Source organism: Arvicanthis niloticus, chromosome X (assembly GCF_011762505.2).
Source record: "Arvicanthis niloticus isolate mArvNil1 chromosome X, mArvNil1.pat.X, whole genome shotgun sequence".
NCBI lineage: Eukaryota > Metazoa > Chordata > Mammalia > Rodentia > Muridae > Arvicanthis > Arvicanthis niloticus.
Window position 1 is genome coordinate 3625430 of NC_047679.1, and position 24871 is coordinate 3650300.

The window sequence follows — 24871 nt, forward strand, 5'->3', positions numbered from 1 at the left end:
CCCGTTCCCACCCATCCACGAACTGTCAGGCTGCACTAGATGTTTTGGAGTGAGAAATGTTATTTCGAAATCATCTTATGAGCAGGAAGGCTTACAACAGGGAATGGGCTGTTGGCAGCCTTCCAGTCTTCTGACACGCTCAGGGCTGGCTGCACTGGCCACGTGCTTGCTTTTCAGTCCCCCTAAGGAAGTGTGCTGAGTTATTTTAGAAAAAAATAGCCAGAAAAAAAAATAAAGCCACAGAAGGCTTTTTGTATGGACCAGCCAACAAGCTTTGGATAGCCTCTCATAAGCCAGGTGCTGCAGCAAATTTTGTGTGTGACTTTAAGGGCTTGCATCTGAAGGGGGTTATTTCCTTTACTCTGCCATCTGACTCATGTGAACAATTTGCTCTCTGTGTACTCTTTAATAAGAGTGTGTTTACTGATCTGAGATGAGTACTGCTTTCTTTTTCTTTTTGTTAAATAATGGGATGACATTATTACTAACCTCATCTTCCTCCTGCGCCTTTCTTTGAAAAATCAATTGTTCTACTCACACTATGGGATTTGGAGGTCATAATAAGGGACTGTGGTCTCTCTCTCTCTTCCTTTCTTCCCTCCCTCCCTCCTTTCCTTCCTCCCTCCCTCCTTTCCTTCCTCCCTCCCTCCTTTCCTTCCTCCCTCCTTCCTTTCCTTCCTCCCTCCTTTCCTCCCTCCCTCCCACCCTTTCTGTCTCTGAACTGAGACCATGGACAATTTGTACCATACTTTTTGAAAGTCTGAGGCAGTTTAAGCTTTATTTCTGCAGCAATACTACTTATTTTTGATAGAACTAAAAAAAAAAAAAAATCTGCTTAAGTGTTTTATTTATGTCATTGGGACATTGACTTTTTTTTAAAGCACTATGCCTCTCCTATGGAAGTTATATTCCGGAAAAACAAAATGACATTTTTGGCAAAGTTAGGCAATATTTTGATGAATGAGAAATGTCATAGAAACATTAGGGATACAAGTCATCAGTGTAACTTGGCATTCTCACATACAGGGCAAAGTAAACATTACTGAGAGAACTAATCATCCAATCCCCCTTTTCCCTTAGTGTCTTGAGAGAGGATCTTGCTACATAGACCAGATTAGTCTGTCTGGAACTTGAGTTTTTCTGCCCCAGCCTCCTGAATGCTAGGATTATAGCTGTGTGCTACCACATCTGACTCTGAAAGTATTCTTTCTACATTTTTTTTTTTTTTTTTTTTTTTTTTTTTTTTGGTTTTTCGAGACAGGGTTTCTCTGTGTAGCCCTGGCTGTCCTGGAACTCACTCTCTAGACCAGGCTGGCCTTGAACTCAGAAATCCACCTGCCTCTGCCTCCCAAGTGCTGGGATTAAAGGTGTACGCCACCACCGCCCGGCTCTTTCTACATTTTGAACTTGTAAATATAGTTTATTAGCTTCACAGTGAATAACTTGTGACTCATGTCTTCTTTGTTCCTCTACCCTTCCCTGGACACAGTTCTCAGTGTTATTAGTAGCTTCTTTGATGGTAACTCAAGAATGTAAGATTATTTGAAATTTGGCTTATGTAATACATTTAACAGTATCAAATAGCGAAACCATATGAAAAGCTTTATTTAAGAAGCTTTTGCCGGGCAGTGGTGGCGCATGCCTTTAATCCCAGCATTTGGGAGGCAGAGGCAGGTGGATTTCTGAGTTCGAGGCCAGCCTGGTCTACAGAGTGAGTTCCAGGACAGCCAGGACTACACAGAGAAACCCTGTCTCGAAAAACCAAAAAAAAAAAAAAAAAAGAAGAAGAAGAAGAAGAAGAAGAAGAAGCTTTTATATTTTGTTTTACTTATAGCTATTATTGTGTGGGGGTGGGGGTGGGGGGGAAGGCACATATGCCACAGAGGAGGACATTTGGCAACTGTCTCTTTTCTTTTACCAAACTCAGGCCGTTGGGTCTGTGCAGCAGGTACTTACTGAGTCATCTTCCTGGTGCAAAGGAGTTATCTTAACTCCCCATCTCTGTCTTCCCTTTCCTACCCCACCCACCTTTGTTCATGTTTTCTATGTTCTTCCAATGTTTCTGCAGATAAATACATGCTATAAGCAAATATATATTTGTTCTGACTAAATTACAAAAGTGATATACTGGACAGGGACTTGAACGGTTCAGGGAAATTGTATATTAGTGTTCATTACACAATGATTTACAATAGTTCAAAGAAAATTTGTTTTTGTTTTTTCCAGACAGGGTTTCTCTGTGTAGCTCTGGCTGTGTCCTGGAACTCACTTTGTAGACCAACCAGGCTGGCCGCAAACTCAGAAATCCGCCTGCCTCTGCCTCCCAAGTGCTGGGATTAAAGGCGTGGGCCACCACTGCTTGGCCAAAGAAATTTTGTTATTATACAAGTGTTTCACTTCCTTAGTTACAAATACTCCAGGATACTTTGTATTATTTGAGTCTATTGGAGTTAATTTTTTATCCAGCTACTTTGATGAAAGTGTTTATTGACTGTAGAAGCTTTTCAGAGAAACTTTTAGGGTCACATATGTATACTATCATATCATCTGCAAATAACAATACTTTGACTTCCTCCTTTCCAATTTGTATCCCCTTGATCTCCTTTAGTTGTCTTATTGCTCTAGCTAGAACTTCAAGTGCTATATTGAATAGATACGGAGAGAGTGGGCAGTCTTATTCTTGATTTTAGTGGAATTGCTTTTTTTTTTTTTTACTTTCTCTCCATTTAAGTTGATATTGAAGTTGGGCTTGGTGTAAACTACCTTTATTATATTGAGCTACATCCCTTGTATCTCTGATCTCCCCGCCTCCCCAGACTTTTATATTGAAGGAGTGTCTGATTTTGTCAAAGGCCTTTTCTGAATCTAATGAGATAATCATGTGGGTTTATCTTGTTTATATAGTAGGTTACATTTATTGATTTTCATATACTGAACCTTTCCTGTGACTCTGAAATGAAGCCTACTTGATTGTGGTAAATGATCTTTTTTTATGTGTTCTTAGATTTTGCTTAGGCACATTTATTAAGAATTTTTTCATAAATATATATTATATATGGGAAATTGATATTTGTGGTAGTAGTTTGAATGTGCTTGGGGCAGAGAGTGGCACTATTAGGAGGTTTGGCCTTGTTGAAGTGTGTGTAATGAGATCCTCTTCTTAGCTGGCTGGGGGACAATCTTCTGGAAACCTTTGGATCAAGGTTGTAGAACTCTCTGCTCCTTCTGAGCCTAGACTGCCTAGACACTGCCCTGCTCTGTCCTTGATGATAATGGATTAAACCTCTGTAAGCCAACCCCAATTAAATGTTTTCCTTTATAAGCATTGCCATGGTTATGATGTCTCTTCACAGCAATGGAAACCCTAACTAAGGCAGTCTGTATTTCTCTTACTTTGCTGTTGTTGGGTCTTTATGTGGTTTGGGTACCAGAGTAATTATGGCCTTGTAAAATGAATTGGATAATGTTTCTCCTGCTTCTATTTTGTGAAATAATTTAAAGTATATTAGTAACACTTTGAAAGTCTTGTAGAATTCTGTACTAAAACCATATGCTCTATTTTGGTTTTGGTTGGGAGACTTTAAGTATTGCTTCTGTAGGTCTGTTTAAATTGCCTCTCTGACCTTGATTTAATTTTTTGTCAGTGGTAGGTATCAATAAAATTATCCATTTCCAATTTGATGGAGCATGGGTTTTTAAAGTTTGTCCTTTAGATTTTCTAGATTTCTTCTCTGTTACTTTGTCCCCCTTTCAATTCTAATTTTGTTAATTTGCATACTTGCTCTGCATTGTAACTAATTTAATTAAGGGTTTGTTTATCTTATTGATTTTTTTCAAAGAACCAACTCTTTGTTTCATTGAATCTTTGTAAATATTATTTTTTGTTTTTATTTAATTTATTGTAGCCCTGAGTTTGATTATTTTTTGCCATCTACTCCTCTTGGGTTTGATTACTTTGTTTTGTTCTAGATTTTTCAGGTGTGTTGTGAGGTGGCTAGTATGAGATCTCTCCTTTTTTTGTAAGTAGGTAATTAGTGCTATAAATTTTTCTCTTATTCATTGTGTCCCATAAGTTTGGAAATGCTGGGTGTTCATTTTTATTGAATCCTAGGAAATATTTAATTTTTTAACTTCTATCTTGATCCATTTTTCATTCAGTCCAAGAGTTGTTCAGTTTCCATGAATTTGTAAAGTTTCTGTTGTTTCTTTTGTTGTTAATACCCAGCTTTAGACTGTGATGGTCTGATAGGATGCAGGGAAGTACTTGGATTTTCTTGTATCTGTTAAGGCTTGCTTTGTGACCAAGTTTGCAGACAAATTTGGAGGAAGTTCGAGGAAGTGCAGAGAAGAAGGTATATTGTTTTGTGTTTGAGTGAAATGGTCTATAAATATCTGTTAGATCCATTTGATTTATAACATCTGTTAGCTCCAATATTTCTCTATTTATTTTTTTGTCTGAATCACCTGTCCATTGGTGGGAGTAGAGTATTGAAGTCTCCTATTATCAGTGTGAGGGTTGATATGTGATTTAAGCCTTAGTAATGTTACTATTATGAACTTGCGTGCTCTTGTATTTGGGGCATAGATATTAAGAATTGGAATGTCCTCTTGGTGGATTTGTCCTTTAATGAGTGTGTGGTGTCCTCCCCTATATCTTCTGATTACTGTTGAAGTCTATTTTATCGGATGTTTAAATGATTATACCAGCTTGCTTTAGAATATTTTTTTCTATCCATTTACCCTGAAGTTATGTTTATTCTTGATGTTAAGGTATGTTTCTTGGTTGCAACAGCAGGATGGATTATCTTTTCATACCCATTCTGTTAATGTGTGTCTTTTTGTTGGGGAATTGAGACCATTGATGTTGAGAGATATCAATTCGAAGTTTTTGTTGATTCTTGTTATTTTATTGTTGTTGCTGCTGCTAGTGTGTGTGTGTGTGTGTGTGTGTGTGTGTGTGTGTGTGTGTGTTTCCTCTCTTTTGATTTTCTGGTCTGGGGTTATTTATTCCTTGTGTTTTCATGGGTGTGGTTAACCTCTTTGGGTTGGAGTTTTTCTTTCAACCCTTTCTATAGGGCTAGATTTTTGTCCATAGATGTTGTTTAAATCTGTTTCTATTATGGAATGCCTTATTTTCTCTATCTATTGTGACTGACATTTTGCTAGGTATAGTAGTATCTTAGTTAGGGTTACTGTGGCTATGATGAAACACTATGAGCAAAGCAAGTTGGGAAGAAACTGTTTATTTTACCTGCATTTTCATATCAGTGTTCATGATTGAAGGAAGTCAGGACAGAAACTCAAGCAGGGTAGGAACCTAGAGGCAGAAGCTGATAGAAACACTGTGGAGAAGTAACGCTTTCTGGCCTGCTTATCATGGCTTACTCAGTCTGTTATTTACCGAACTCAGAACTAAGATTTCAAGGCTGGCAACACCCACAATGGGCTGGGGTCTTCCCTGTCGATCACTAAGAAAATACCTTCAGCTGAACCTTATAGAAATCTTGTATTGGTCACATAGCCCTTAGTTCTTCCTAATGGCCAATGGTGCAGATATGCTCTCACTTTTCCCGCCTTCTCCGAGAACATGGACTCAGAGCTATTTAAATCTGTCTTTGAATTGCACTTTTTATGACAACCAAATAAAAATCTTTATTCACTTTTGCATTTTCTGAGTTTGGATTGATTGGCAATCTCCAGCCAGATTTCTTTTTAAAACAATGTATGGATAGAATGGAAACTCCAACTTCTATAAGACAAGACTGCAAATCTGATGATGTACATCTCAAGCTGTAGACATGCTGTAATTGTGCAATTGTTCCGGATTTTCCATAAGTCTGAGATCAATACAAGTTCACATATCTAGGCAGCAGATGTTGGTGTGCCTAGAGGCTCCAGTTGCTGGATATTTCTATGCTATTTACACATTCTCTTTATGTGTATGTTCTGAAGAGAGTGGAATCCCATTAGACCATAGCAAAGAAAATTTGGTTTTCTAAACAACCATAAAGGAAAGCAGAATTGAAGCTAACAGACTAATAATTACTTGCATCGATAAGGCAAGAACTAAGAAACACTTGCTACTTAATAGTTATTAAAATTAGTATAATAAGATGCATGATAATAAAGGTAAGCAATTCAAGTTGCAGGGATATTACCTGCTTAGAGGTGTTCTTTCACAACCAACAAATGACTGAAAGCAACTTGCAAGCTATATAAATGAAAAATATTAATAAGCAAGAATGGTTTTTAAGCTAGCAGGATTTGAAATATCACATGCACAGCTGATATTTTTAAATAATGTACTTTATACTTAGAATATCTTCACTTTCCAATAATGTTAATACTTAGCAGACTGTTCAGTTTAACTATCCAGCTAATTCAGATAGAATGCAAATTTGAAATAAGTTTGGTGCTAATTTATGTGAACTTGGGTTAACTCTTTGGTATCCAACATGTTTTTATGTTCTACAGAATCCATGGAAATTTGTGGTAAAAAATTGACTTTATCCCTATGTCACATTTAAATAATAATAACAATTTTTAGAATCACAGCTTGGTGGTGAATGTCTGTAATCACAGCACTGGGGAGAGACAGAGGAATCCAGCATCAGAGCCCAGCCTGGGCTACATAGCAAGGCCATGTGTAAAAACAAACAAGGCAACAGGGTGATACATGCCTTAATCTTAATACTGGAGGGGTAGAGGGAGGTGGATCTGTGCAAGTTTGAGACCAGAGTGCTCTACATAGGGAGTTCCAGAGAATCTTGGGTTATGTGAGATGTTGTTTAAAAATAACCAGCCAAACAAACAAAAATACAAGCTAGAATCTGCTTGACTAACGGGGCACTAAAAAACCTTCTGTCTCTTGGAGAGCCCTTGGAAGTTTGAGAGAAACGTGGCTTGTAACAGCAAGCTTTCATATAGTTTCTTGTCTTTTGTTGTTATAGTACTTAAAACAAGTTTTTGGTTTTGTTTTTTTACAAAACATCTTTAAAATATTTTCCCTGACACTTGTCAAAATAAATAATAGGTCTATTTTAATTTGGAATACAGAAAAAAGCTGGAGATTTATAGTACATAATCTGAGGGAATCAAAGTGTAGAATACTACCAAAAAGGAGACATCAGGGTAGTTTATTGCTAGGCTAATTAAATAGGGTCCTTACTGGAGAATGTCTGGGTTATTAGACATCAAACAAGGAGCGGACCTGAAATTTCTGTTAAAGGCAACAGAATTCTTGCAAGAACTAAAGGGCAAAGATAGGGCCTAAAAAAGAACACTTAATCAGAAAGACGCTTCAGAGGAGCATCCTGACTAAAGACTTGTTAAGAACAATCTGCCAATACTAAACTTGTTATCCTGTTGTATTAGCCTCTGTCGCTCCTCCCTCCGTTCCTTTATCTTAAAAAAAATCTCTTGGAAATTTAGATCAGGTTAGGGGAATGCCCAGGCAACAGTGAAAAAGAGCATAGACTACATTTCCCATAAGCAATCGTTGGGCGGGGACCCAGCTATTCCGCCCCAAATCCCAAACCTTGCGGCTGCGCACAAAGTGTTGAAGGAGCTGTGCTGGGAGGTGTGGGCGGTGACCGGACTGCGTGTGTGTTTGTGTGGAGGAGGAGGCCGAGGAAAACGAGAGACCATAGACATCCACCTCGGCCTAGAGCGTCCTTTAAAGTGTTGGGGAGAGGCGGGCGGGGACCACCCCCAACTGGCCGCTGGCGGTATCATGGCGTCCCGGAACCCCCCTCCCCAAGGTGAGCAGCCAGGGCCCGAAGTAGTCTCTGGGACGCTGCCCACAGCTCTGGACCTTTTATTCCTACGGTGTTTCTCCCTTCCCCTCCAGTGTTTCTGGGGCTCGGTCCCTGCACAGCCCCTTTGAGAGACCCCCTCCGAACCAGACTTCTCCCTTCCCTCTTTGAGGAACTTAGCCGGCTCACCCACACCTAACCAAAGCTAGACCCTGCCCCCCCCCCCCCCAGCCCTTCTCCATCTTGCAACAGTATGAGGGTTGGCGGGTTGATTTCCATTTGGTTGGTTGCATTTTAGTACTGTTCTGGTTTCCTCCTGCTGGGTTCCTGACCTTTCCTTTCATGGGAGGATCATCCCCCTCGCCCCCTTTTCCCACCGATGGAAATGCACCCTGCCCTGGGCTGGTGACCGCCCACTGCTTTGTAATTCAACTGGCCTCTGCCTGCGTGTCCCTATGCCTTTGGAAAGGAAACGGGATGCTGTTGCTAGGCCCTTTATGCTTGAGGCCCTAGTCTCAGGGATCCACTTAATCACGCTCATTCGTTTCCATCTGGGCCCTTTTAGTTGTAGGCCAGACATAACAGTGAGTTGCCCCACAGCTTTTATGAAAACAGTCTGCGAGACGTTTCTGACTGTAGAATGAATCAATTTATTTCTTTTTCCATTTTGTATTTTTAAAGACTACGAAAGCGATGACGAATCTTACGAAGTGTTGGATTTAACTGAGTATGCAAGAAGACACCACTGGTGGAATCGGGTGTTTGGCCACAGTTCCGGACCTATGGTAGAAAAATACTCAGTAGCTACCCAGATTGTAATGGGCGGCGTGACTGGCTGGTGAGAACATTCTTTTCATTAAATTTCAATGGGAACCTGGCTATTGTCCTTTTGTAAATGGCACAGCCTCCATCAATCTTAAGTGGCTCTCCAAGGTTAAATTCCAGAAGAGCACAACTTTGGGGCTTTTCCCTGATCTAATTGGTTGCATCAACCTTCAGATACTCCTTGTTGGATTTTGATGATTTCCCTTTGTCAAGGGCCCACTATAGTTCCATTTTCCACCGTTTATCCGTCCTTTAATTCATTATCAAATTTCCAGCGCTAGCAAGTTAATAATAAGTAAGTTGTTACATGCTATTCAGTGCCAATTGGAAAAATCCATGAACACTCCCACTGCAGAACTGGCCTCTAGGATTCGAAGCTCTGTACATAGAAGCATTAATGCTCTGTAAAAATTATTCACAGTGATGCAGCGGTTTCTAATTTTTTGTGTACTAGTTCTGAAGATAATAGTGCTTTGAAGAAAATCTGAGAAGATTGTTTTTGTGTTAGAATTAATGGAATGATTACTTATTATGCAATAATGTGGAGCACAATAAGGAGTGGGTAATAACCATTAACTAAGCAACAACTCATGTAAACATATGTTTACACCGTTGTTACCATGTATTTTAATTCTATTATTTTTGGAATAAAATATTAACCAGATAACAAGGGACAGAAACAGTTTAGTATTTTGAAAAACGTTGATGACTCTTTTTTGAAGTGACAGTGCTTAAGTTGTAAGCAGTTTTTTTCTTTACATTTTAAGGTAAATTCATCTTGTGTTAATTAAAATATTTACATACTTCCTCTTGGCATGGGTAAATGACATTTCTTCATGTGTGTTTTTCATGTACCTTGGAATGATGATGCTCCCCGTGCCTTCTTGTAAATGCCATTTTATAATGTAAAACAAACAAACAACCAATCATTGTGAAGATTCCATGGAGCACAGTATTAATACTGCTTTACTGAAAAATCACACAGACTAGAAATTTCTGCTGAGGGCCTTGGTTACTTAGATGTTCAGTGTAGGATGATTACAACTCCGGCCCCCTTAAATGCATTTATGATTTGGTGCCAGAGGTGATTGGTTAGTGAAAGTCATGGCCAAAAGCCCAGCGCCACATGATACTTTATGTACATTTTCTTCTTGTAGACCTAACCTGGTAAGAAGGCCCATAATTGCCAGGTGTTCTTATAAACCCAGAAGTTAGTAGGGCCATCTTAGTGACCAGTACACAGCTTGTGTAGCGTTCAACCTGGGATTTTGTGGAGACTTCACTACTTGCTTTGTTTTCTTTTTCTGAGCCTTTATTACTGACTCCTATATGAGAAACATATTCATAATAATAATACATTTGGATTGTCAGTATCAGCCAGATATTCAACCCAGGAGCTATGTCATACTTTGTGGGTGTTTGTTTTTTACATCCATCTATTTGTGTGTATATACAGATGTGCCCCAGTATATATGTGGAGGTCAGAGGACACTTGCAGGAGTCTGATCTCTCTTCCATGTGGATTTGGGGGGGGGGTGTCAAACTCGGGTCTTTAGGCTTGGTGGCAAGTACTTTTACATGCTTAGCTGTGACCTGATCTATGTAATAGGACACTTATATTCAGGTGGCTTGTTTTTGTCTTGTGTGGGGACAAATTCAGGACCTTACAGGCACTCTACCTCTAAGTGATATTGCCAGTACATAGGTGACTTGTTGTAATGACTTGGACTATAGTATAGATTCAGTGTAGAAAAAAAGAGTTGAGGAATGGAATTCTCAGATTGTTGAGAACATTTGAAATCTTAGGATATAACATTGATGTGATACTGTGGCATAAAAGAGGAGCAGGTAATAGGCATAAACCTAACTTAACACTTGAGACCAATTCAGGATATGAAGAATAGCCTAAGGAGATTGTATTTAGCCATATGTTTTTTTTTTTTTATATAAGAAATGAAAACTAATATGAGAATAGGTGGTTGCTAAGAGACCTAGAAGCCCTGAATACTGATTCTGCTGTTAGAGCGTGAACCAGAGGCAAAGCTATGGAATCCCAACATTATATTCAAAAGGTAATGATGCTCTTCAGAGTGGAAAGGAGGGCTGGCGAGATAGCTCAGCAAGTAGGCTTGATGCCAAGCCTGGTGACCTGAGTTCTAGCCACAGGTCCCATATGGTGAAGAGAACCAACTCATGTACATTGTGCTTGGATGTGTATGAATATTTAGACACACATACTATATAAAAAATTCATAATAAAACATAGAAAGGAGAAAACAGGCAACGTTTTCAAGATGGGGTATTTGAAGATACGGATAGGAGTCTGGGATGAACATGACCTGGCAAATGGGGGCTAGTACCATCAATTAGAAATTGGGGCCTCAGTAGCAGCTGTTTGGGCTGTGTTTGTGTCCCTGTGACAGGACATATATTGAGTTAAGGGCCTACTGTGCTCCAGTATGACCTCATTTTACTTAATTACATCAACCTGATTTCCAAGTACAGTCTCATGAATGACACTAATTTGTTGGGAACACCAATTCAGGGCACAAGGCTAAGATTAGAAATGTGGGATTCTTTTGTGCAACTTTGATCTGGAATAGTGAATGGACCGTGAGGGTGCTCAAGCGGTATAGGTTGACATTCCAAAGTTAGATGAGACGAGACAAATGTGGGCAGTGTAATCATCGAAGTGGAATGACACAAGGGGCAGGAAGGGTTTTCCTAAGCAGGAAATTAATAACTCAAATAAAGACGCTGATGCATTTGAAACTAACTGGGTTGGAGCTGGTATGGATAGAGTGAGTATTGCCCAGGTCTATGGAACACCTTGACTGCATTAAGCAAAACAAACAAACAAGTGACTTAACTGTGGGAAGTTTTAGCTTACACCAATGTAGCACTATAATGAATCCAAGCACTCATGATTGGTTTCAATAGCTGCTTTTTTTTTGATTTTTCTTTTTAAGTCTCCCTCTTCTCTCCTTTCCTCACTATGCAGCGAATCTCAGACATTTAAGAGTGTGCATTTTAACCACCCTGTATGACTGAAAGAAAACACGGAATGTTTCTGAGCGGGCAAAGGACACTGTCAAAAGAAATGGGAAGACATTAAGCTTTTATTAGGACAGCAATAAAATGTAGAAGAAATTGAGTACACCAGTGATTGTTCTCATCTTTTGTTATTTCTGTCATTAAAGGTGTGCAGGATTTTTATTCCAGAAGGTTGGAAAACTTGCTGCAACTGCAGTAGGTGGTGGTTTTCTTCTTCTACAGGTATGTTAGACATTTATGTCTATGCTTGGACAGAGTAGAGAATGTTAGCTTTACTCATTTCCTCCTTGGTCATTTCAATAGAAGGTATGATTTTTCTTTTAGGCATTAGTTTATAGAAAAACTGTAATGAGCTTTGAAATTTTGCATCTGTCAGGCAAGAAAAATACTTATTGATTCTCTAATATATGCACAGTGTGATCTGATGTTAGCTGTTTAAAAAGATAACTGAGTCTGATGTGGTTGCATACATCCATAATCCCAGCTACTCTGAAGGCTGAGCGAGAAGGACCACAAGTCCAAAGCAAGACATAATCTTCAAACTAAAACCAAACAGATTTGGGGGTGTAGTTTAGAAGTTCAGCCTTTGAATTTTACCAGTATCCTGGGATTAAGGATGTTTGCAACCATGCCTGGTTCATAGATTGCACTGTGCATACATTATAGTTTTTCTATAAACTAATGCCTAGTTATGTCAAATGCTGAGCAACTAATAACATTTCTGACATTTTTTTTTTTAAACTGAAGAACCAGAGGCAAGTGTGGTGGTATAGGCCTGGAATCCCGGCACTCCAATGGCTGAGGTTAAGGCAGAAGAATGTAGAAATCCAGGCCAGCTTGGCCTACCAGTTATATACTGAGACATTATAGGGGAAAAAAAGAGAAAAGAAAGAAGACAGAAGACAGAAAGGAAGGAAGAAGTAGAAAGTAGAAAACTTAAGTTTAAAAAATATCCATAATCCTATCTACAGTACTATTTCTGAGACAGGTGGATTAAAATGTTAATTTTGTTCATCCTCTTTTAGGGGTAAAATCCTTTGCTATTAGAGAGCATTTGTGAGGATATTATCTACCATTCATGTCTGTTTGATATGTGTTTTTCTTAAAATAGCATTTCCTGAAGAAGATCAAATCTCAAAATTGAAGATTTGGGAATAAATGTTAGCGGTTTCAAAGATGCAAAGAACTGTCAGTTATATCAGATTTAAGAAATGATTGCTGTTCGTAGCAACCAAAATCTGACATCAGTACCTAAGCCATTGATCCTGTAATAACCAATGTAGTCATCTTAAGTGCAAAGAGATAGTATTTATATGAGTTAAGCACTGGTGCAAGTGGTTTCCTAGTCAGCTGTTTTAAGGCTGTATTTTCTACTAATAACAATCTTAATATTGTTATTGTAATATTGCTCGTGCTAGAGCTAAAACAATGTGATTAATTTCTAAATTTGGTTCTTTGGATGTATGCTAGTATTTATACAGAAGAGAATTTTACTTACGCTGATTTGGCTTGCACTTGTATAGAATAATACAGATGATAAATATCATAGACATTTTAGTCTGTCAGTATTTTGAAAACTGAGTTGTCATTTCTGTTCAGTGCAAAAGGCACTAGACTGAAGCAGAGTGGACTAAAACTGTCGACAGGATTGAATTGTATGCTTTCATCTGTTTTTGCAGGTTTGCCTCTCAGAAGTCTATTTCAGTTGTTCAGTATTCACTGTTCAAATCCACATTTTATTACTAGTACTTCCTATCTTTCTAAGCCTGGCATTTTAAGTCTAAAGCAGAAGGGCACAGGTCCTGTCTGCATCAAATCACTTTCACCCACAGATATAATTAGCCTGGAAAACACAGTAGGAGGGACCTGAAAGAAAAAAACGAGAGAAAGAAACGTCTTTTAAACTAATTAATTGCTTCATATGCTTAGGCCTGATTCCGTATTCCATAACATTTGCTTATAATTAAAGATAAGTATTAGTTTGAGTTAAGACTTAAAGCTTTGCTAGTAACAATATTAAATGTTGTTCAGTAGATATTTATCATATTGCCTTCTTAAAATAGACATTGGAGCTGCTCTGAGTACAAGAGTATTTACAACTAATGAATCCTAACCAATTACAGATTTCTCCATTACCCCTGCTTAACTTTAGAAAAGTAGACAGTGCTATACAAGCTTTCTATAGTTATATATACCCATAAATAAGGGACACATACTTGTGTGGGGCTTGTCAGAGCTTAATCCTCTGCTCCTCCTATCCTGACTTCACTCCTCCTCTTCTCACAGAGCCTCCTTTTCCCTGACTTAATTGACCAATTTGTGATCTTTCAGTTGCAGGTGTTCACTATTCGCTTCACATTATGGAATATTCACTGTTACTTTTGGGTCATCCGGTTCTATTCCCACCTGAATGCTTTCTGTCCCTCCCCCATGCCCTCTGGCCCCATCTTGAGTATTATTTCATAGTTGTGTACCTATGGTTAAGTGAGCTTCTTGAATTCATGTTTTTTTTTTTAATTTAAAATACACACAATTCTGATCATGGTCCTCCCTCTCCACCTCCTCAAGACCCTCCCACTTCCACACCACTCAGTTTCACACCTTTTTCTCTCTTCAAAAAACAAACAGGCAAATAAAACAAAACCCAGAATAAAAATGAACTAATAAATTTTTAAGGTAGAAAAAGCAACAGAAACACTTGAGGTTTAGACCCTTATTTCCAGTAGGGCGTTTGGAATTTTTTTCTTTTGATGTATTCCTATTATCTAAATCTTCTCTCATGGGAGTATGCGTTAGGTAACCTGTTTAGTGTTCTGGAGAGGGCTGTCTCAGACTCTTCTGTCCTGCTAGTTTTCTAGGCCTTGCATGCACTCGTTCTCAAGGGGATTTCCCTTTCAGTACCATTCAGGATGTTCTCTTTGCTTTGTTTCGGTTTCCTATTTTCAAGGGCCACGTCTTCCCATTATTACATCTTTAAGTAACTTGTGGTGAAAATAAGCATGGGCAGTGTAATTTTTGAGATTTTTGCATGTCTGAATGAGTAATAATTTAGCTAGGTTTAGATGTTGCTGCATTGTCTTCCACACTCAGTGTTGCTGTTTAACGTCTCCAGCAGTTCTAGTGCCTGACCATTTGTACGGAGACCTCTCTCCCCGACCTCCCAGTAAATGCTTAGCAGATTTCTTTTCTTGTGTTTGTGTTTGTGTTCTGGTTTGTCACATGGTAGTCCTTGCTGCGGGCCTGTTCTTACCCATTGTAACCCTTTTCAACTCAAACATTTTTTTGATATTAGCCAATAAGTCCCTGTTCTTTGTTCACTCTCAGCGCTGCCTGCCAGTGTATTTCCTATGATATGGATCTCCTAGACTGGCTGGCTAATTTTCAGAGCTCAGCTTCCTGGTTTTGTAGTTCTATCTTTTTGGTTTACTTTCTGGGAAATATTTTCAACTTCAGTTTCTAGCTCAGTTTTTCATTTATGTCCATTAATTTATTGGTACTGAGAATTCACTAGGCAAGCCTGTGGTACATGTAGCACCAGCCCTTGTGCTTATATTTTTAATTCCTATGAAATGTTTATGATTATTTAAAGAGATTCGGAGGCAGACTGTGTTTATATGAGATTTACCCTCCTGAATCCCATGAAGGTAGGGAGAAATTGAGTGCTTTGATGCCTTCTCTAATTTGAATTGAAAACAAAAGATTCTTAAAAGCTCCCCCAGAGGCTTGCTGTGCCAGCGTGGAAGGGATACCCAGGGGAAACCCAACCTTTTAAAGGAGAAGGGGATGGGAGGGGTGACCAGGAGGGGGGCAGTGAGCAAGATGTAAAATGAATTTTAAAAAAACTATTAAAACTATAAAAACTATATATGAATGAATGAGTGAGTGAGTGATGGGGCTGAAATTTTTTAAATTGCCACGTGCTAGCTTGAAATAACTGCCTTTATTGGCTACGGGTCTTGAGTGTTGGTTCAAATGGTCTGTCATGCATGAAGTTCTTAGTTTCTATACAGAATCTTTATCTACCAGTTTATTTTTTTCAGTGTTATAGACAACACTGCAGTGATAGGCATCTGTTTGCAGTACTGGAGATTTAGCCCAGGGTCTCATGTGTGCCTAGCAGACCCTCTCCCATTGAGGTACAACCCAGACCCTTAATTCACCACCCGCTTTCATCTTTCACATTCTTCTGAAACAAAACAAACATAGTAATGCCTTTTGATTATCAAGTGCTTCTAGTAAGTATACATTCATTGCTTTTCCATGTCAGTACTAGGAATTAAAATTAGGTTTTCATGCTTGTATAACAGACCCTTTGCCTTCTGAGCCATTTCCCCAGCATGCCTGCCTGCCTTTTTATTTCCTTCCTTCCTTCCTTCCTTCCTTCCTTCCTTCCTTCCTTCCTTCCTCCATCTTTCCTTTCCTCCTTCTAGCCCCTTCTCTCTCTCCCTCCCTCCCTCCCTCCCTCCCTCCCTCCCTCCCTCCCTCCCTGTTTTCTTCCTTCCTTCCCTGTTTTGTTTTTTTCTTATGGTATTAGGGGGTCAAACGCAGGGCCTTGTACCTACAAGGCAGAATTTAAATGCTTTACCACTGAGCACATTTTCACCTCTTGGTTTGTTTTAAAACCTCTCCCTACAGCTTTTGCTTCCCTAATTTTGGTTTTTGTTGGTGTTTTGGTTGTTTTGTTTTTGCAATGTTAAGAATTAAACATGCTAGACAAGCAGCCAATCCCTAGACTGCAGCCCGAAGCCCCTTGTCTAAGTGTAGCCCTCCCTTTCCTAGCTTGTTTTGATCTCCTGTTTTCATATTAAAAGCCTTCCCTCCTCTGCATCTGATGATCCTTGGTTGTCCATGTTTAAGAAATAGGCACTAAAATTTGATGTAGCTCTAAATCCTTAATGGGAGTTGGTATTTTGGGAAATCTAACTAGTCTAAGAAAAAATTTCTGAAGTTCTGGAATTGGGAGCTGGGGAGTCGAGTCTGTCTTTCCAATGGAACAGCCAGTTGAATCTCTGATGGTGAGGCTAACAAGCAGGAAGCTCTACCTACCTCATTACAGCTTCCAAGCAGAAATGAGTCTTTGTCTGAAAGCTTGGTGCTACTTTTAACATGTAATTTTTTTTTTTACTGTTGTGGTTATGGGGATCTAACCCAGGATGTTGTATATGCCAGACAAGAACTATACCACTGACCTATAAGCTCAACTCCTTATTTTTAATGGAGAAGCTTTTATTTTAATAAAGCTGCTTTACCCAATGTCATTAAATATTGAAGTGCTGTAGGAAAGTCAAATACAGTTCAAAAAGTGCTCATCATTGTTTTACTTTTCTCCAGTCTGCCGGTTTGCATTTCTTTATAGTTATATAGATAAGTTAGAAGTGAACAAACAAAATAATCATGGGAGGGACCTAGAAGGGAGAGAAGAGGGGGAGGGAAAAGGGGGCAGGAACAGGTATTGGAAGGGACAGAAGTACAGAGGGTCAGGAAATGGAATAGAAACATGTAGCAATGGGGATGGGGACTGGGGGTAGCCACTTGAAAGTCCCAGATGCTAGGGAAGTGAGAGGCCCCCAGGAGCCAATGACTATGACTTTAGTTGAAATACCCAACAAAGGGGAGATACAACCTGTAGACACCACCTCCAGGAGAAAGGTGTGGGCCCCCAGTTGAGGGATGGGGCTACCCATGCATCTCAATTTTTTTAACCCAGAAATGTTCCTGTCCAAAGGAAAGACAGGGACAAAAAATGGAACAGAGACTGAAGGAAAGGCCATCCAGAGACTGCCCCACCTAGAGATCCATCCCATCTGTAGACACCAAACCCCCCACACTATTGCTGATGCCAAGAAGCACTTGCTGACTGGCCTGATATGGCTGTTCCCTGAGAGGTTCTACCAGCACCTGACCAATACAGATGGAGATATATACAGCCAGTCATCGAACTGAGCCCGGGGACCCCAATGGAAGAGCTAGGGGAAGGACTGAAGGAGCCAAAGGGGATTGCAATCCCGTAAGAACAATATCAACTAACTGGACCATCCAGAGCTCCCAGGGACTAAACCACCAACCAAAGACTATATGGAGGGAGCCAGGACTCAAGATACATATGTAGCAGAGGATTGGCTTATCTGATATCAATTCAAGGGGAGGGAGGCTTGATGCCCCAGCATAGGGGGATGTTAGAGGGGTGTGGCAGGAGTGGCTGAATTGGTGGAGAAGCATCCTCATAGAGGCAAAGGGGAGGGAGGAGGGGAGATGGGTTGGGGGGCTGTGGAGGGATAATCGAGAAGGGGGAGGAATATCATTTGAAATGTAAATGAATAAAATGATTAATAAAAAAAGGCTAGGAAAAAAAAGTGAGCAAAACTAAATTGAGACATATATGGTCAGTTCTGATAAGGTACTTGCCTGTTAGGTTAGATGTACTTGAATCTCTCTGGGAACAGATAATTCATCCTTGATCATTGCACTGAAACATGTTGCTCAATTCCGACTTTTCCCTTCAGTTTGACCAGGTTTCTCTCTAAGGGAAGATAGTCATGGACTTGTCAAGGAAATCTCATCAGTGGAAACGATCAGATCATCTCACTCACTCGTAAACATAATAGGAACCGTTGGGATAATCTAGTCCAATTACTTTGCTGAGTGTTCTTTGAAACAGGTTGGTTAGCACAGTTTTGGAGATTTAGTATTTATTCATGGTCTTTATTATCATTCACCCAGCATTTCTCACTCATCTTCTTGCATAACACCATTTGTTAGCAGGGATATAGAGATTCACAGTTCTTGGCAAACAAATATAATCATATGGTCAAGGCCAAGCTGGATGTGTGCCTGTGATGTGGTGAGTGAAAGAAAGATGAAAGAAAACCCGGCCGCCCGCCGTGCAGAATAGACCACTCCAGACCACGTGGTTCCAACGGGGGGGGGGGGGGAGGTTTATTCAGGGGAAAGGACAAAAGTGGGGAGACAGTGGGGGAGATAAGAAGTTAAAGAGAGCGGGAGTCTGGGGTACTGCCTGTTTTATATGGGCGGTGACGTAGTATCTCCCAGGTACAGGTGACGGAGCCAGGTGGATTCTGGGAGCGTGTACCTGTTGCCTCAGCAACAATGTGGGAGTCGCCTAAAAGTGACGTCACTGGGTTCGGAGGCTGATACCAACAGTGAGAGTGCAGGAACAGGACTTGGATTGCTTGGAGGTGTTGGAGAGGAGGACCCCAGAGAGACAGTGATGTGCTAACCGTCTCAGCACTTCTCATCTCCTGCAACTGGGCGCTACTCTATTCTAACCAATAACTAAAGGCATGCACAGAAAATCTTTGCATTTCAGTAAAAAGAAATTCAACCTACAGTTAAATTCTGTTAAGGTTTCAAAGCAGTCAACTGGTTTGAACACTTCCTAAGGCAACTTTTCAGTTTTCATGTAGAAAGACTCCTTTAAAGTTCATTGTCACCTCCATGCCTGTGATCTGAATTACTGTGTCAGGTTCTACCAGAAAAATTTCCATATATCATTCAATTTGATCGCCTCTCTTGCTGAGGCTGGAGTCTGATGGATACATGGTGTGTAAGTATAAGATGAAAAAAGTCTGCTGTGGAGTCACTCACAGAGAACACAGAGCCTAAGGTGGCAGTCAGACTCTTTATATGAAATCAGATATTTTTGTTATTTGAAATATTTTGTATGTGGTTAAAAGCCTAGAAAGAATGCATCAGACTGATAGAAATGACTTATAACAGTATATATAGCTTAATTATTTATTTCTTGTAAGATTATTTATATTTAGATTTTACTTACACTGCTTACATCTCACTATTGTTCCTGTTCCAGTTTTGCCAGTGGCCCAGTAGCTTCATATAAGGGTTTGTAGGATGAAAAAGCATTTAGCTATAGTTTTAGAAAAAGATTGTCTGAAATTTATTATGGAAAGCAATTACTCTAAAGTCTATAAATGAAAATGGAAGTCCATAATTACTTCCCTTCCCTTTCCTATCTCCAGTTCTATGTACCCTGCTCTCAAAATTCATGGCCTCCTTCCCTTTGTTATTATTACATATAGGTATAAATGTATGCATTTAGTGTTGCATATATGTATATGATTTCAGGGATGACAACTTGGAACCTGATAACCAATTAGAGGCTCTACCCTGGGGTTGACTATTCGCCCCATTTCAGGAGTCATTAGTTGCCTGTAGTTCTTTGTCTAAGGGTGGGGCCCCATGAGACTTTCTCTTCTATTATAGCTGTATATTGGTAATCTCATTGTTCAGGTCCTCTTTAAGCAGCTGTATTGGTGAAATTTCATGGGTGTAGCTTGCCTGCCATTGGTAGAAGACAAGATCTTACAGCAAATTTCCTGGTCCCTTACTTCTTTTATTTGGAGATATTCTATGAGCCTTAGGTTCAGGAGTTGTGTCATAGATGTATCCCTCAGGTCTGAGTTGTGTTTTGTAATCATATCCATCTGCTATAAAGCAAAGCTGCTTTGATTATGGGTAAAAGCTACACTTATCTGGGCATCAAGCTAAGTATTTAGAATGCAGTTAGGAATTATGCTGATTTAGTAAAGTAGCAGTACTAGGCTCACCTCTAAGGTCCACGATTTCACTACTTCTGTGTGGTTGACTAGGTTTCCAGTAAGTACCAGACACAATTTTCCTCCTGTTAAGCAGGCCGTAAGTCCAAATAGATAGATATGTTTGTTACTACCAAGATATGAGTGTCACTATTGTGCCTTTAGGATATCTTCTCATACTGTTAATTGTTGTGATTAATAGGCATAATGGATGGGCAGGACTGTTGGTTGCTTTTTTCCCCTTGGCATTATGTATCGGACCTCTCCGTACCATAAGAGGTAGTCCACAGGGAACAAGCTCCCAGGTCATGTCTAGTTCAGATCCTCCAAGTCGTCTGCTTAAAGTGTGCCATGTGCTCAGCAATGGACACTGACTTTCAACCTCTGGGAAATGACCAAGGGCAATAGCAATAGCCTATATCATTTTGGAAGTCTCTTGGACTCCTGAGCAACTCGAGATGGCATTTTTTTATCAGCTTTTGTTCAACAGTCATTGGTCTGGTGGGTAGTAGTGTCAGCCCTAGTGGCATAACTTTATGTAAGTGTGTGTGTGTGTGTGTGTGTGTGTGTGTGTGTGCATCTATATAAGTATATATAAACAGTAATGTGCATTATATGTAATTTTAGGTAAATAAAAAAATAATATCATTCCTTATGGCTTTTTCAAACATCCTTAGTGTTCTTTTCCTTTTCCTCATGCTCCATATTGACCTCCCTCCCCTCTCCCCAATCAAGCTTCAGTCCCCACTTCCCCCCCTTTCTTCTTTAAATCAGTTGTATTCTGCTATTCCCATCTCTAGCACACTCCATACTTTTGGGCCCCCTCCCCCTTGTTTTTTTTTCCTGATTTCTGTGGTTAGCCCAGGTGATATACTCAAATCTGAACATTTGGAGCCAGAAACCACAGATGAGACAGAACATGTGGTGTTGGTCTTTCTGGGTCTGAGCTACCCCATTCAGTAAAATGTTTTCTAATTCTATCTGTTTACCTGGAAATTATTTTATTTTTCTTTACAACAGAATCGTATTCCATAGTATACATGTACCACATTTTCATTAGCCATTCATCAGCTGTAGAACTTTTAAGTTGTTTCCATTTCCTAGCTCTTGTGAACAGAGGAACAATGAATGGCTGAGCAAGTATCTGTGGAGTAGATGTTGAGTCATTGGGCATTTGCCAAGGAATAGTGTACCCAGGTCATTTGGTGGATTTATTATGTTTTCTCCACACTGATATCCAAATGGACTACATTAATTTGCAGTCCCACCACCAGTGAATGGAGGTTCACTTTTCCTCACACTCTCTTCTTAAATTAAGTAGATTCAGAGCTAGTGAAGTGCCTTTATCAGGCTATTTTAGATTTAATAACTTGTCAACTGATTGCTTTCTGATTGCTAGCTATTTCACATCTATTTAATTAAAAGGTACTTTTTATTAGTCATACACTTTAGATAATCTGTCTTTTTGGCTGATTCCCTATTCTAAAGGGTAAGATGAAAGCTGCTATAATAGTTATACCGCTTTTTGAATCCTTCCCAGCATGCACTATATTTTTAACCCTGTGTTCATTGCATCTAAGGAGCTAGTTAGTTACCATGTTAAAACTGAGTTTCTAACTGTAACAGAGCACTCCTAAGAAGAGTAGGAACAACGCCCCCTTTGTTCACTTCCTCTTGACTGAGTACATTGGCAAGTCAATAACAGTTTCTTAGAAGCTCCAGGAATTCCTGCAAAACTACATGGCCTTCTACTTCTGAGCTAATAGTCATTCTCATTGTGTGTTTACAGGTTGCCAGTCACAGTGGCTATGTGCAGATCGACTGGAAGAGAGTTGAAAAAGATGTAAACAAAGCAAAAAGGCAGATTAAAAAGCGAGCAAACAAAGCAGCACCTGAAATCAACAATATAATTGAAGAAGTAAGACAATGAGAAATTTTGCCTTCTGGTTTTTGGTAACAGGTTTCAGTAGAAAATATGATTGGGGATTGAATTACTTTAATGATGTTCGAGCCAGGCATGGTAGCTCAAATCCTAGCACTTAGGAGACTGAATCAGGAGAATTGCCATGAGTTATAGACCAGCCTGTTGGCCTGTGCTACAAAATAAAACTGTGTTTCAAGAAAACCGAACAGACAAAGAAACACAAACAAATAACAAAAAAGGCAAGAAAAGAGTTGGGAATGTTAATTTATCTTGAATTCAATAAATAAGAGGAGCTTTTAAAATTTGCATTTTATTGTTGTTAAAATACATCGTTTACCATGCGCAAGTATACAATTCAGAGGCACTATATACATACATGCTTCTGTACAATCATTACCATTATCCATTTGCATAACTTAAAAAAATAATTTTATTAAATACTATTTTCCCCAATTTCCCCTCCCCTAACCTCCACTCGTTTTTTGGACTGTCAGTTCATTAGAGTATATGTAAATAGAATTGTGCATTTGTCCTGTTGTTGTCCTGTCTCATTCAATGTAATATGTAACGTAATCTAGTTAATATGTTAATATCTATCCAGTGTAATATTTGTAGCATCATTATGAGTATTTTTATTGACACTTTGATTTTCAGGCAACAGACTTTATCAAGCAGAACATTGTGATATCCAGCGGCTTCGTGGGAGGCTTTTTGCTAGGCCTGGCATCTTAAGGACGTGAAGGTTCTATGGTAGTGGATCCAACAGTGGGAGGAAGACTATGGCAGCAGGGTGATCTCTCAATGACACAATGCTACCAGAGTCTCCAGAGTAAGGATCAGCCAGCTGGACAATTGCAAATGCAGCAGCTTAGTGTCTTGCCACCTGCAGCTTACCAAGCTAGAATCTGCTGTAAGACAACCTGTGTGGCGTGTGAACAGTAGTGTTCTTGAGCAAATCATGGATTTTACAAATTTTTAAATTTACGTTTGTTTAGAAACCAGCCTATGATTATCATCACTGGATATAGTGGACACAGAAAAAGCTGTTACATGTACTGTCCAATGAAATAGTACCCTATCTTCCTTTCAAAGTTCTTTGTGCTTTACTGTCTAGTGCCAATAATTAAAACCTGTCTCATAGCTTCAATATTATGGCTGACTTTTTTTTTTAAATGTGTTTGCAATAAACTGAAGAATTGTTTTACCCCTTTGTGGAAGGCAAAATAGAATTATTAAGCTATTAAACTCTTCTGATGTATTGATCTGTAGGATTTTTCCCCCTTCTGTTTCTTACTTTGCTTATGTGTAATCTTTACATTAAAGAAGGCTTTTGTAATGAAATACTACATGCCTAACCCTTCTCTAATATCTCCAGTTTTTAAAATGTCTCCTTGTAAGTTCTAATTTTTGGGGGGTCTGTTTGATTTCTTTATCCCCGCTAGCTTAAATAGAACTAATTTGGGAGTCTGTTATTAGTTGGATCATTGATATGCTTTATTAATTTTAAATGCATCTTACTTTTATTTCTAAAAAATCCTATTTTTTTTTTGGCCTCTTCGCCAAAAAGTGCAGGTTGCTTTAAAATACTTAGTAGTATAATATAAACTTATTGTCTGAAGGACTGTGATTTTCTATGTAGTCCTAAAATTATAGCTTAAATATAGTTGCTGCCTTGATTATGTGATGTAAGCACTAGATTTCTCAGGCATTGCTAGCATTATGTTACTTGAATATTAGACCAATTTACTTGTTTCTCTCGGCCAGCCTCACACTTGTTCCAAGCATCTCTTGTCCAAAAACAGCTTTCAGTATTGTTATTCTTGTTCATAGAATTCTAGGTTGTTCCTGGGGAAAACAGCAGAACAATATAGGTTAGAGTCTTCAGATTGGAACAATTGCAACTATTCAGACTATCTCCCTGTGATAGGAAGCTCCTATAGTATATTCTGTGTCTTGTAAATGAGTCATTTCATATTTTTCATATTGGTTACAAGCTGTGTGCTTGTACTGTCATGAAATTCTTTAAACTCAAATGTGCAATTGAATTTTAGTTTCTTTTATTCTCATTAGTCCCTCATATAGAATGCTAAATAAAACTCAGTTTCTTAATATGAAGTGATTGTGCTTATAAATACTTGTTATTCTTTTTTGAGCTTTTCTCCATTTTCACTGACTAAAGCTTTCATTGTTATAAAATTAGAAAGGAGCAAATATCATGATTGTGTTCAGGTCATGTCATTAGAACTGTGAGAACTGTGGCCCTGCTTCTGAGCACCACACATGGGTGGTACTGTGCAGCAAGGTAGGCTACTTCAAGGAACTCCAGTCTTTTTATTTTGAAGATGCTTATAGTGTCTGCTCTTTGGGTGCTATGTTAGAAAAGTAGGGAAAACACAACATGTCTGCTCACAAGCTTTCAATTAGAGGCATTGCAATACTTCAGTATTGAAGAATTCATATAGTAATATGGGAGCTATTCGAATATGGTATTTTGTGGAGAGAATTTTCTTTAAGAGTCCAAATTTACAAATGAAAACAAGAGTTAGAAATGGTGGTATACTGCAATAATCCCAGCATACAGAAAGCTGATGCAGGAGGAGCAGAGTGGCTGGAGGCCACAATGGGCTATATAGTAAGCTCCTGTTTCACACAACAGAGGCTGAGTGTGGTGGTACCCACCTTTAATCCCTGCACCTGGGAGGCAGAGGCAGGCAGATCTCCGTGAGTTCAAGGCCAATTTG

General features: G+C 39.2%; 1 protein-coding gene across 1 annotated transcript; it reads left to right on the forward strand.

Annotated features, from left to right (window-relative positions):
* Nucleotides 1-7565: 7565 nt before the first annotated feature.
* Fundc1 (FUN14 domain containing 1) lies at nucleotides 7566-24245 on the forward strand. Its single transcript, XM_034486161.2, has 5 exons — nucleotides 7566-7760; nucleotides 8436-8592; nucleotides 11780-11855; nucleotides 21996-22124; nucleotides 22785-24245. Exons 1-5 carry the CDS (start codon nucleotides 7733-7735, stop codon nucleotides 22860-22862), a joined length of 468 nt encoding a protein of 155 aa, XP_034342052.1. The 5' UTR covers nucleotides 7566-7732; the 3' UTR covers nucleotides 22863-24245.
* Nucleotides 24246-24871: the final 626 nt, after the last annotated feature.

Bases quoted from the DNA above. Each gene is read 5' to 3' on its own strand.
- Fundc1 (XM_034486161.2), top strand. From the start codon at position 7,733: ATGGCGTCCCGGAACCCCCCTCCCCAAG. The intron at 8,593-11,779 runs GTGAGAACATTC...CTGTCATTAAAG, and splicing joins ATGGGCGGCGTGACTGGCTG to GTGTGCAGGATTTTTATTCC. The intron at 11,856-21,995 runs GTATGTTAGACA...GTGTGTTTACAG, and splicing joins GTGGTTTTCTTCTTCTACAG to GTTGCCAGTCACAGTGGCTA.